The 14060-nt window shown below is 44.2% G+C and overlaps 1 protein-coding gene across 6 annotated transcripts in view; it reads right to left on the reverse strand.

The window, feature by feature from the left end:
* TRAF3IP2 (TRAF3 interacting protein 2) overlaps positions 1–14060 on the reverse strand; it is a 98147-nt gene that overhangs the window by 25694 nt on the left and 58393 nt on the right. For 5 of the 6 annotated variants that reach the window (XR_013830768.1, XM_079939300.1, XM_079939299.1 and 2 more), the window contains exons 3-7: positions 13255–13447; positions 9776–9954; positions 7634–7722; positions 3882–3950; positions 2691–2807 (exon numbers count right to left, since the gene is read on the reverse strand). Coding sequence is in view for 5 of the 6 variants with exons in the window: in XM_079939300.1 (XP_079795426.1) it covers positions 2691–2807; positions 3882–3950; positions 7634–7722; positions 9776–9954; positions 13255–13447 (647 nt within the window). In the remaining variant the exon portion in view is untranslated. The remainder of the gene's footprint in view (positions 1–2690; positions 2808–3881; positions 3951–7633; positions 7723–9775; positions 9955–13254; positions 13448–14060) is intronic. The other variant, XM_079939303.1, reaches the window with a different exon arrangement.

Consider the following 14060-nt stretch of genomic DNA (forward strand, 5'->3'; position numbering starts at 1 on the left):
TGTCTGGAGGTGTGAAGAAATGTTTGTGGGTTTGGGACCAGCTAGTAATGCGTTGAGGCCAGAGCACAGGAGGGCAAGGGAGGCTGAGGGAGGCCGAGGGAGGCGAGGCTAGGAGGTCAATGAGGAAAGCTTCCGTCTGCCAAGCTTTAGGTTTCCCACACCACTTCCAATTTGCTCTGACACTGTGGTGGCCCTGCAAGACTTAGCTGCCAAGAACTCTATCAAAACCAGAATTTTCAACGTGAGAGGAGTTAGAGCCTTTCAAATCCTGTAACCAGCACAAAGCTTTCAATCATCTGATGACAAAGGAGATGAGGAATTATGTGTTCCCAACTATCTCATCTTCCAACTGATTTTTATAACTGAGAAGTCTTCACCATGCATGGGAATAAAAACAGAACAGAGAAGAAAGTGACAGTGGTGATGACTGAAATCACCATAGAAACAGCCTCATAAACACTCACTCTTACACTCACACACACACACACACACACACACACACACAGTCACAACACACACAAATCTTCCATGAGGTGTTTTCTCAGTGCCATCTCACATTAAAAATCAGAAGACGACACCAAAGGCATATTTTAAAATGACCCGAGTGAGGTGCAACTAAAAGCACCAACCACACGAACACAAACAAGTGAGAGGAAGGGTGTAGGGCCTGTAAGTTAAAAGTGAAGAACTGGATTTAGTCCCTGACTTCCAGGACACTGCATACTGTACAATTTTGCTTGTCCACTAGGCTACCCCAGCGGTGGTGCGGTTTCATCATCTCTTATGTTTCCAGAGATGGGCCTTCTGGGAGCCATTGGCTCTATGATGCAGTTACTCATGGGTACCTCCTCGCTCCCTCTGTCCTGGAGTTTTCTGCTGCTTGGAGGGGACCAGGAAGCCAGCCAGGTGGGCAGGAAGGCACTTCTGCAGCTGGCCTCTTCGACCCCTCCAGTGATGAGGAAGGGCCCGAGACATCGTTGCCCCAAGAAACCAAGTTTGGGGACAATCTGGTTCATGGTTGGGCACCGTCAGAAAAGCCCTGAGGTCCAGCTGCCTATTACTGCCTGGCGTCACCACACACCAGCAGAGCTTGACAGGACCTGGAGCCCTTCACACACAAGAGCTGTCGGCTCCAGGACTGGCAGTTCCTAGACATGAGTGCTTCGGGGCCATGCAGACAGCCGAGGGATAGCAGCACCCAGAACCAGCCATGACCTTTTAGGGCAGAAAGGGTGGCTTTCCTGGGCCTCACCAGGGTCTGTCAGGCTGGGTAAGAATGGAACAGGAGGGATACTTATCTCCTGACTCCTTGGCCTCACTCTCTGACCTCCCTACCTTGCCTCGGCTTTTGCTTTGCGTTGGTTCTGAGCTCAAGTAAGTGGTCGGCACTTGGTAGAAGAGGAGCCAGAGACTCTGAAGACCCAGATGGGGAACACCCACCCAGCCAGCCTGCCTTTTTCCGGTACTCCCGACCCACAGGACAGACCTGGATTTCAGTCCGCCTCCCCTGAGGTGAAGCTGCGTGTCCCTGACCGCCTGACTGCCTCCTGCCTGGTCCTGCTTACTTATTCCATCTGGGCCATGTCTGCTTCCTGCCCCATCTTCCTGTCTTAATCAGTGACCTTTTATGCCCATTCCAGGTGCCTTCCCCCCTTGTGGAATGCTCGAGCTGAAATGGAGCTTACAAGTTCTAGACCAGTGAGTTTCAAGCCTTTTTAAGTCTCAGAATCCTTGGTAAACCAGCCTGAGAAATGCAGACAGCTCTGGGTAGGGTGGGAGGCCCAGGGCCCCCAGCACATATGGGCACCTAAAGGGACTCTACAGGAGAGTGTGACAGTCACAAGTCTAGCCCGGCATCCTAGTCAAACAGGCACCATCTCCACAGGCTCTATACAGTCATGAAAAGCAGGGAGGCTGCTTGTCCATAACACAGCCAGTTCCAAAGCTGGTGATACTTTCAGTCAGAATGTTCTGTCAGATGCTAAGTCGAACTTCCTATAAATGTCTCCCCCTGGTTTGAGTTTGACCAGGCCCCCATAGTTCAGGTGTTGCTCATATATCATGAGCTAGAAACATCCCTTCCCTTGACCGAGCATCTGATCTGTGCCATGTGCTCCACAGATATTATTTCATCCAATCTTCACAACAACACGGTATTAGTGACCCATTTTCTGAATAGGGACATGGAGGCACAAAGAGGTTTAAGCCTTTGGCCGGTGGTCACACAGCCTGTGCAGGAGGAAGCTAGATTTGAAACAGTCTCTTTGACACAACAGGCGGTGTCCTTCTGGCTGCACTACTCTGGCTCTCTGAAAAGGCAGCGGACAGAACAGGACACAGATGCAGGAGCCCACTCCCCTCACGGCCCTGTCTCCCGCCACCCCACCACACCCCCCAGGTTTCACATTTGTTGACAAACAACCAAGCCAGTGAAGCACTGCTTTCCAGAATCTTGGAACTTAGAGATCACACGTTAATCTCCCTGTTACTGAGAGGTACACTGAGTCCCAGAGGTGTGGGGACTTGCCCCAGGTCCCGAAGGTAGGCGGAGCGAGAACCAACACCCGCCTCTCCTGCGGGGGTTCTTCACCCATCAGCCGGCTGGTCTCTGGTGAAGGACAGGCCTTCACAGAAGAAAGTGCCCGACTCCGAGGGCCCAGGGCCGGCGAGGTGCTGGTTTCCTCACTCACCATTCGATGAATGTACTTAGTATGTAAGCCATGCTCATCCTCGTCCAGCTGCGACTCAGCACCTTCCACATCCTGTTTGTATTTGGGGCTGATTGCTACAATTATCATCACTGTCTTCTGTTAATGAGAGGGAGAAAGCATGTTTATGGAAGTGTGGTCCATTTGGTGAAGGCAGGCTGGAAACCGGCCAGCAGGACTGTGAGCCTTCTCTGATACACTGCAGGATGGAGGGCCGGGCCTCCATCCGCAGAAAGCGAAAGGCATGGCCCCAGCCCAGGCAGACTCCTGCCTCCCCTCCTCCCCTGTCTCCCTCCCCAGCTCCCTTCAAACACCAAGAGCGAATGGCTCCGGCTCTCCTAGATGGACACGGTTCTGCCCACCGATTTCTACAACCATCGCTAATAAACGTCTAATGAAAACCGGAATCACTAAGTGACTCTGCATTGTGGCAAAATGGCTCCGCAACGACAACGATGAAAACCCCCTCCCTCGGGCAGCAGGATCTAAGCTGTCAGTTACTGCACCCTTGACTGCCCTGCTTGCCGAGGAGCAGACCCTTCAGCACAAAGCAAACATCAGGCTGCAGACAAAAGGAAAAGCCTCAAAACCCCAGCCTGCTGAGACTCTGTCCCCCACCGCTCCCTCCGAAAGAGGCTGCCGACACGGACAGGCTGGCAGCAATCAATTTCTATCTTGTTAAAGCACAAAGTGTCCCAGTGGTCGGTATAGATTCTGTCAGTGGAAAACAAATCACAAGGCTGTGAGGGGGCGTCGGGGGCTGGGGGGCTGTGGGCAATGTGCTGCACGGCCTGTGAGGCTGCCCTGGAAACCCCTTCAGCCTGATCCCACAAAACATTTGGGGTGGCCTCAGATTCAATTGAATTCTGCCGCTCCCTCCCCACTCCCCGCCTTCATTTCCTCCTTTCCTATTCTGGTCAAAAAATTGTTTGCTCTGATTGTTATCAACCACCTGTGTCTGGTTCGACAGTTACTTCCTGCCTGTGCATGTCCAGGAGGGTGACCCCATCCTTCCTTTCCAAGTCTTTGCACGGCTGCCAACAAGGGAAGCTTTGTTGGGACTTTGTCTGCTTTGCCCTTGGTGGGTGTGCCAGTGCTTCTTTGATAAAATAACTCCCCAAGCTAATTGTCTTACTCACAAGAAAAAAGTTCAGAATTTTGGAATGTACTTACATCCCTAAGGTAGCGTTCCATCCACTTAATGATATCAATGCCTCGGATTCTATCCTCAAATATGTCAATCTACAAGAAAAAGATGTGGAAAGTGACTCTTAATGAGAAGCTCTGTCTAGATGCAAAGCAAGAGAAAGCACAAGAGGCTATATATATTTAAGACTGAAAAAGTCACTAATGCTTTTTGCAAGGAGGAGCCGGTAAATGTAAAAATCAAGATACAATTTTCTTAAAATGTTTCCTATTTCAAGATTAGTAGGCATTTGAGTATTTAGTATTTGTAATTATGTTTTAAAAATCTGAGAGACATAGTAGACCACCAGGTGCATGTAAGCCAGCAACATACGCATATATATATATATATATATATATATGTCTGTAATTTGGAAGGCAAACATGATTCTGGAGCATTTTAATGGATGTAATATGCATGTACTGAGATACGATATGGTACTTTGCTTGCATTAGCCAGGTCATTATTATGGTGTTATGTCCAGTTTCGATCTATATATTTAGAAAGGATTGCATGAAACTTGAAACAAGTCCAAGAAACAGTCACAAAAACAATTACTGAGATGGTGGGGAAAAGGTTTATGATGAAAGTCAAGAAGTAGAACTCCTGGGCCTTGAAAAAACTGGTATTAAATATCAAGCCTTCGAAGGGGAGAAAAACCAGTTATTTTCTGTTTTACAGAAGACTAAATAAGAAGGCCTTTCTTGGGCTCAGCCTTGTTCTGCAGCCAGAGAGCAGTGTGTTTGTGCACAAGGTGCTCACGATTGGAAGAGGGGTTATATACGGAAATGGGCGATACAAGGAGAGTGTCCTCGAAGAGGGGTTATTTGATTCAGCCACACTGCTCCCAGATCAATGCTCCTACATGTTATGCCGCCATTTAGGGCCCATCAAGTCAAGTCCCAGCCATGCAGCAAGCTTCTGTGCCACCCATGATCCAGGCTTACCTCTCTTTTCCACGCGTGTCCTGTCTACTTTACTCCCCACACTGGTGTCCCCTGCACCCTAAAGCACAGTGCAAGCCCCCCTGCTCTGTGAATCCTCCTCACGCACTGACTTCCTTCTCCTCACCTTAATGAACTCTACCCCTTTGTGACCACTGGTGGTGCTAGACGATGAACACATTATTACAGCATTCTTTCATTTACTGAATGTCTTATTGATGTCTGCCTTATCTCTTCAACGTGGTTCTAAGCTTCCTATGGAACAAGATCCTGCCTTGTGTACACCAAACTCAGATACATATAGTACAAATATGAGTTCAGAATGTCCTTCTTTTTAACTGATGGAACATCAAAAATGGAATGGCTTTCCTTTTGGTTTGGACGATTCCTGCTTTAAAATGTCCAATGGCCAGTGACTACACTAGGTAATCTTGAGAGAGCTTCTGCAGCTCTCCGAGGTTGTACCAATTATCCATTTCTGTTCTACGAGAGAGAAGCAATGTGATGTCAGGGCTGGGAAGAGACAGGCAGCTTGGCTTTCCTCTTGGCTCCTGCCCTTCCCACTTGCATGACTTGGGAAACATTCCCGAAACTCTCTAAGTCTTAATATTTTCATTTGTAATATGTGGTTAATAAACCTGCTTCCTAGGGTGGTTGTGAGGATTAAAATGAGTTAGTGTGGAAAAGGCATATCAAAATGCCAGACATGAAGTAAGTACTCAATAAATGGTCATTCTTATTATTACCCCAGCACCTAAATCCTTCCTCGCTATGGAGGTGGACATTCTGGGCGGCACAATGTGCTGGAGATCTTCCATTAGTCTCTCCAGAACTCTACTAAAATCCACAGCTCCTGTCAGGCCAACTTTTCCACCCAGCCACTATTATGAACTGAATCACGTCCCTCCAAATTCATATGTCTCAACATATGTCTTAACCCCCAGTGCCTCAGACTGTGACTGTATTTGGAGATAGGGCCTTTGAAAAGGTGATTAAAGTAAAACGGGGTCTTATGGGTGGGCCCTGATCCAATATGACTGGTGTCCTTATAAGAGGAGATTATAAAGAAAGACCAGAGGAAAGACCAGGTGAAGACACAGGGAGAAGATGGCCATCTACAAGCCAAGGAAAACACCTCAGAATGAAAGCAACCCTGCTGACACCTTGATCTTACATTACTAGCCTCCACAACTGTGGGGAAATAAACGTCTGTTGTTTAAGCTCCCCCACCTGTGGTATTCTGTGGCAGCCCTGGCAAGCCAATATAGCACCCCCTTTAGGTTGCAGGTGTCGCTGTTCCCTTGCCTCTTTAGACCTCCTGCTTTTGCTAGTCCTGGGATATTGAACTATTTATTCCCTGTGGATTCCCTAAAACTCACCTAGAACTTTGAAAATTGTCCCTTTATTAAATTACCCATTAAGTTTATTTTTCTCCACTAAGGGGACCTTGATGTATCAATATAGTAACTTAGCTGTCCAGGATGGGGTTATGGGATTCTACCACAGGCTTCAGAGTGATGAGGATCAAGGACAATTTTAAACTTGGCCTAAGCAGCCCCTGATTGTTAAGGTCACAAAAACCTGTCCTCTTCTCCAGAGACAATCACTATGTTTATTTGGAAAGGACCCAAAGTAAGATCTTTTCTGAAATGTTGACCTTATGTCTTGTAATTTGATTTTATATCATGGTTGCCACAGTGTTTCTTATCCCAGAAATGAGAAACTGAAATGTTGGTCTCTATACAGTCGTGTATTTATATAGTCATGAAGTTGGAGTGTATAAAGTATATACTTCTAACAATTTTCATGTACTTCCATTTAAAAATAATTATAGACTGAAGAAAAAATTTGAATAAAACTCGTGTCAGAAATGCTAAATAATCTTTAAAATTGACATTTAGCTACTAAATGTCAACATTTATCCTTTATCCTTCAACATTCCTATTTGTAGATATTTCCCTTAATCTTTCACCACTCTTTAGAATTGACCATCTCTAAATACCCAGAGGAGGTCTCTGGGAAGGAAGAGAAGCGATCTCAGCGTTTGAGGAAAGCCAGTCCTCCGAGTAGCCTCCTGTGGTTCTCTATTTATCCTAAGGAAAACTTACATGGGTTTAAGCTGAGCTTTTTCAAAGCACTGCAGGGGACTTGAAGAGCATGTGCTTCCTGAGATTTCTTAGGCTAAGATCACAGTGAACAGCAGGGCTGGGGCGTCTACCTTCCTGAACTAGCCTAGACCAGCCGAGAACCTGGCCAGGTACCTCCCTGTCCAGAAGCATTGCTGCTGCAGCAAAGTGCGGATGGACCAGCAGCTTCGCACAGTGGGGCCCCCAGGCTGCAGGGGCCTCCACTGCAGACCTCACGACCCAGTGCAGAACGAAAGGACCTTGTAAGATGAGTAGGTGACCTGGTGAAGCCTGCAGCCTCCTGTACCACAGGAAGCATAACCAAAGCAGGCATGATTGGTGAGGATGGGCAAAGATGCCAAGTGCAGTGAGAGCCCAGCGTTTTCCTCAGGCCGGGCACCAGCTGCATACGTGCTCAGCGTTTATGCCGTTCTGGCTGTACGGAGGCACTCGGGGTCGCTCAAAAGGCATGCAGGAAAAACATGCTGGAGACTTTGGAGAGTTTAAACTCTAGAAAATAATTACCTGAATCCATAAGCATTTAGTTCATAATCACGTAAATCAAATAACATAGCTTAAAACATCAACAGCTCTTTATAATTTTTCTTGTTTTTCTTTTCATTATACTCACTTTAACAGTTCAGTCTTCTCTTTGGATAAAATACTTACTGCAGTTTGGAAGCCATTTACCAACAAAAAGTTCACAAATTTCACCACCTCCATGGCCGTGTCCATAGAATAAGTAATAAAGACTTTCCCTAAGAGAGATTTTTCACATTTATTAGAAAATAGTCAAATTATTCTATTCTAAACCACACTTGAAAAGTGTATGCAATGTCTTTTGTCCTTCTAGAATAATGAAGGGAAGCCTCAGGATGGGAGTGGTCTAAGGGCTATGGCTACAGCAGGGTGAACTGGTGTCCTCAGGACATAGATCTGCAGGCCCAAAGGGTCAGGGGGTTCTGTCCAAGGGAATGCAGACTGCTCAGGGTGCATGGAAAGGAGAGAGGGTTCTGGCAGGCTGAGACAAGCAGAGGAGGTCTTCTGAAAAACCACATGATGCGTTAACAAAAAAATCCATCACCCAGAACCTGCGGGGCCTTAAGATCAGGCCACCCCTGGTATATTTGAGACACTTGGCTCTGTGCCCAAAAAATACTCTCACAGCGGGCCAGGAAGTTGAGCCCTGCTAAGGGGCCACCCAGCAGTGTCCTCTTTTGATCTCATGATGCTCTCCGCTGCCCTGAACTTGACAAGAGCAAGAGAGGAGAGGGAGAAAATGGTTCTCCTCCCCCTTCTCCCCTCACTGGTGGGGGAAAGGCCAGGAAGTTGGAGTAGACTAAAGCGCAGCTCAGAAATGTTACTAAGAACTTCAGCAGCTTGAAGGAGAGAGCCCGCCTCTGGCAGGTCCAGCATCATTGACTCCCTTGCTTCTCCCTGAGTCAGCCTAGAGCAGCAGATGGGATTGTGCCCATAAGCCTAACCCAGTCAGGGTGAGAACCAGTGTTTTCCCAGGCTAAAGTCTTGGGTAATTATCTGGCTAGCGTGTTAATGTGGTAGATGAATAATCTCTCTGTATTGGCTTTTAGTCTGGAATCAACTGGCTACATCTCGGGAAGCCCTGGGGCAGAGGGTGGAGAAGAAAGCGGGGATTGGAGAGAACCTACTTATCTACGCTTAGGCTCTTGTTTTTTGAAGCACAGCTCTCAAATGGAAGTATGTTCAACGGTCATGTTGACTCATTTAAGCAGCCAGGCATATTGATAGCACTCTATTTTCTTCTCGACACCTAATACTCAACCAATTCCTCTGTAAGAATTTTAGGACTCCCTTTATAGGTTATGGTAAGATAAATATGGTCTATAAACGGACACCCAGACTATATCCTAACATCTTCCATTCTCCAGAAATGCTCGAAATTTAAATGTCTAAGATTTTAAGATTAAAACAAAATTTAAAAAAAAAAAAACAACAATGGATCATTGTCATAGAAATCTTTCAGAGCCTTAAATGACCAAAGAGCATCGATTCCCCCAGTTGGAATTAACAAATGCAAAGGGCTTAATTTTAAGTTGGTTCAAAGCAGTGCCTAGATTTGGAAAGGGCTTATTAGAATTCCAGCAAGCACAACAGAATATAACAATTTCACAAGTAGTGACTGTTTTCTTAAGATTTCTGGAACTTACTGTCCTGACAGACCTTAATATGAGAACATTTTGGTGATATTTCAAAGTGGTTCTGGCTGCAAAATGTGGAAAAAGCATCATCACCTGACACTTAGTCGAATGTTTCTTTAAATAAGAGGCTTAGTTTGCATTTGGTTGTAAAGCAGTATGGAGAATGTGAGACTGCTTTTTCCAAACAAGATTGCTTATTCCTACAGGAAATGACCTCGTTCTTGAAGGCTGCTGCTAATTTATGGTGAGACGCTAGATCCCTGGCCAATACCACATGGACATCTAATCAATCTATCCAGGGACAAGTCCACTTAAGAGCATCATTTAGAAGAGGGAAAAAGCGTGGGGGTCATTTGTTGTTGGAGTACATGTTGAAGAAAAAGCTAGTCGTTAAGCACTTTGTGAGTATTGCAGGTAGTGTCAGAATCACTACAAACAGGCCTACAAAATGCTGGTTACTTTTTTTTTTTTTTTTTTGCTGGTTACTTTTTTAACAAAAAGGAGAAAAGGAAATTTCATTTCACTGTGTAGTATGTGAGAGATATCCAAGATTATAGATGAATAATCATCAAGTACTCTTAAAGTATAAGACCTGACAAGAAGAAGGAAAAAAACAACATCGCAAACAACTTACGCAGTTCTTCTGGCAAATTGCTTGTTTTCAGAGTTCCTCTGGCTGGAGGGTTACTTGGGGGTCTAGGGATAGCAGCTGGGGATGGAGTCTGGGGACCCTCCGGTCTCAACTCTGCAGGACACTCCAAGGACCCCTCAGGAGCACCAGCTCTATGAGGTGGCTGGTTATAAAGCCGGCCCCTGGAAAGGAATACATTCACAGTAAATGTTCATGTTTTATAAACACAAACCTAGGGGGACAGAAAGCCTTTAATGACTATGGGAAATACCAGTGAGCTCTCTCTCTCCTCTGCCTCCATTTCTTTCCTGACCCAGAAGGACAGAGTTTTTTTCTGCAGAGATTTTGGTCAATGAGCAATTTGGGGGGCTGCCATTTATAAGGGCCTGTGCTAGGGGTCAAAGAGGGAAGCAATTTAAGGACTGTCTAATGGGGAAGATAAGTCTCAGGTACAGTTCGGACAAGATCACCAAGAAAACAAAGTAATACAATGGGTGACATACAAGGTTTGGTGTTTAGGCATTCTGATAAAAAGACAACTTTTAGCTCACAATAGATAACATTTAATTATATCTCAAAAGATAGAAAAGACCATGTAGGTTTAAAAGTATCTATGTTAATATACGAATGAAAATCTGATTTTGAAGACCCTTTAAAGAGGTTTGTACCATATTATTATATGGCATCTTTATTATTATTTTGGTCACCCAAATATTCCCATGAACAGTCTGCTGAGAGGAACAACCAGATGCACTCGTGTGAGATTTGGAAGGTAAATGGAAATGGAGGCCATGCTTCTGCCACTTCTGTGGTTTCTGTTGTTCAGGGCTGTCTGTCATGAGGTGCCGAGTTCATCAGGAGGCATCCCAGTGTCCCGTTACAGCTTCACAGTGTCAAGGGCAGGGCATGGGCATCCGTGTTTTTGCCAGTGCAGACCTAGCAGGAACAAAATGTTTCCAGTAGCTGAGGTGGTGGCAACTTCCGGATTCTGGAGTGTGCTGTGGCAGCATGGCCTAGAATGGAGGGCTCCGCGGTGGCCTTCTGACCCTCCGCCTCTCTGACCATGCCAGAGGAAGCAGCCTCTCTGGTCTCCTGTTCTGTGACTTTGCTCTGGGATCATTCCTGGAAGCCCAGCCTAAAACTCGCTCCTCCAACCTCCAACAATGTTGTAAGTACCCAATTCCCCATATTAAATCCCTTCTGTTTACAATAGCTAGAGTTGCTTCTGTTTTCTGTAACTGAATTCTAACTGATATGGAGACTAAAACTGTGTCTGTAATGTTTTATTTCTTCAAAAAAATATGAAGTAAATGTGGCATTGTTAACATTTTAAAAAACGTAGGTAGTGGGAACAGGAATGTTTGTTATTTGTTATGTTTGAAATTGTTTTATATTCTAAATTTTACAAAAGTTTTGAATATAAAATCTGTGTGTATATGCCTAGATTGTTGCTTATGATTTCATATTTTTACCCGAGAGTATTAAAAAAATTCTGAAAGTCCTATGTAACAAGATTTAAAATAAAATGATACAGAATCTCAACTATATTATATTTCTAATTGTGAATGCTTGAGGAAGTTATTTTTATTTTATATTAATGTAGAAAAAAATTTTTTACGAAATATGCCTTCATCTAATGGGGATCCAGTTCCATATTCTTTTTGCATTAAATGCCTTTGTACCCAAAGTTGCTTAGTTGTTATAAAAGACGGTTGCTTACTTGACAAAGCAAAGGCCTTGATAATATTCAAAAACTTTCATATAAAACAATATTCATGGAGAGTAATGACAGAGTAAATTTTCTGCATTAAGGTTCTCTTTCAAAAGACCAGTAAGAGGAGAATTAGCTTCATTACCTGTACTTATTTTTCATTATCTTAAAATGATAAAATAAATCCAAGGAGACCATAGCAGGCTTAAATTGATGTTACAAATGATGTTACAAAAGCGGTTACTCTGTACTACATTTGCTATTCTTCTGCATATCTAAAATTATTTCAAAATAAAAGTTTAATTTAAAAATTACTATTGCCTCTCCTATTCAACAGTAAACATAAAGATGCTTAAATTTTGTTTGTTTTCTTGGAATTTTAGATACTTTTTCTGCAAGAGTGCTTATCTGGCTGTAAATCATTACTTAATTCCAATATATAAATTCCATGCTATTTTGTTTTTAAAAAAATAAGGCATCTGTCTGCAAAGAAAATCTGAGGGCTTGTCGGCTTTTGAGTGAAGAGGAAAGGCAGATGTGCCTTATCTGCCATTGTAAATAGAGTGGGCTTTTTTCTTTCAATAAACTTTTTGATCTGATTACCGATTTCTCTATTTCTGAAAAAAACTGCTTTAATAGGACCTTCATATCTCGTTCCGTTCTCAAAACAGAATATAGATTTACTTTGAGCGGTACATAAAAGTCGTGCTTGAGCAAGAGCAAACCTTTTATCTACTCTCTTTCCAATTTTGTCATCAATTAGGAAGCTCCATTTACATGAGTTGTTCCTGTATGTTTTAGATCTATAAATTAAGAGAAAAGGAAAACTTGAAGAGTCAAAAGAAAACTATGGGGCTTCCCTGGTGGTGCAGTGGTAAAGAATCTGCCTGCCAATGCAGGGGACACGGGTTTGAGCCCTGGTTGGGAAGATCCCACATCCCGCGGAGCAACTAAGCCCAGTGCCACAACTACTGAGCCTGCGCTCTAGAACCCACGAGCCACAACTACTGAGCCTGCACGCCCAGAGCCCTTCTCCACAACAAGAGAAGTCACTGCAATAAGAAGCCCGAGCACCGCAACGAAGAGTAGCCCCCGCTCGCCGCAACTAGAGAAAGCCCGCACGCAGCAACAAAGACCCAACACAGCCAAAAACAAATAAATAAATAAATTTACAAAAAAAAAAGAACAATGAAGAGAAATATGATTAAAGGATTAGACAATTAAAGTCAAGAAAAACCAAAATTGTTTTTCTGGAAGAAGTATCGGAAAGACCTAATAATGGTGTTCAACATGTGTGAATTCTTTTATTACAAAAGAAAATAAAAGGTTATTTTAAATTTCTATTAAGAACGAATTGAATTTAAAATTTCAAAGTAAGAAATGGTCTTAAACAGGTGTAGAAACTAAGGATATAAAAAAGAACTTCATAGCTTTGGAAGTCAGCCATAGTAAAAATAAAAAACTATTTCGTGGGCTAAAAGGCCAGGGGATCTGAAAGTAAAAGAAGCAGGTGTGACTTAGCATCTTAAGAGCCTTTCCTCCAAGAGCATTTTGACTAGTCACCAGTGGCTTTATGTGTCTGGTAAAGAGATTCTTATCAACCAGTTTCCCTTTCCTCCTGACCTGAAAAGTCTAGGTGGGGTGTTCCAGTGTGGGACTTGGTCAGCAGCCTGGGTAGCAAACCAACAGAGAGTTTAGATACATTTTGATTGCGTTGGCATCATTCTTTTTCATGTTAGAACTGTTTGAAATTTGGCCCCATCGTACTTACTGATACCTCAGGAGCCCTAGGGAGGAGCAGTCTCTTTGTGGAGGCCTCTCCTCTTGGTCCCAGGGGCTGGGATAGTTCAGGACGACCTTCTGCACAGGGTGCAGGCCTCTCACACTGGCTCCAGGTGGGGCCTGCCCAGGTAGAGCCGGCTGGATCACTTGCTGGTAGGCTGTTCGAGGGTAGTCGTGGCCATCTGCAGGTAAAGACAGCAAAGAAAACAGGGAAGGCTGACCCTAGCTCCTTTGTGTGAAAGGAGAGGTAAGCTCAGTGCAAATTTTTGTCTTGATACCAACTGAGGGGTCCAGATAACGTTTACCACCTCTAAGATGTTTGCCATATTTCTGTACTATTATTTACTTGATTGCTTTCATGAAATTGAGTCATTGTTTTTATTTTTTTCCTAAATAAAAACATCTGTGAAATCATGAGTTTGGTGTTCTAATTGGAAAGTACAAAGCTCCACATAGGCCCCTATTTAAATAAGATGCTTAAAATAATCCAAACTGAGCCTATTCCAGCTGCCTGGCTGATAAAGACCAGGACTTGGAGGGCATCTCTAAGAACGGGGAGGTAGGACCACAGAGACCCCTTTGGTCTAGGACAAGATATACTGCCCAGGTTTTGCTGTTACAGCTTTCCTGGGGCAGGTGAGATACATCCCAAGGGACCCAGATCACCACTATTCCTACCATAATTCCCCAAGTTTGTAGAACCCAAGGCTAGGAGAAATTATCCTCAGGATAGATACAGAATCACTACTTGCTCTTTTCCTTCCCTGGAGACACACACACACACACACACACACA

Source organism: Stenella coeruleoalba (assembly GCF_951394435.1).
Source record: "Stenella coeruleoalba genome assembly, chromosome: 12".
NCBI classification, from domain to species: domain Eukaryota; kingdom Metazoa; phylum Chordata; class Mammalia; order Artiodactyla; family Delphinidae; genus Stenella; species Stenella coeruleoalba.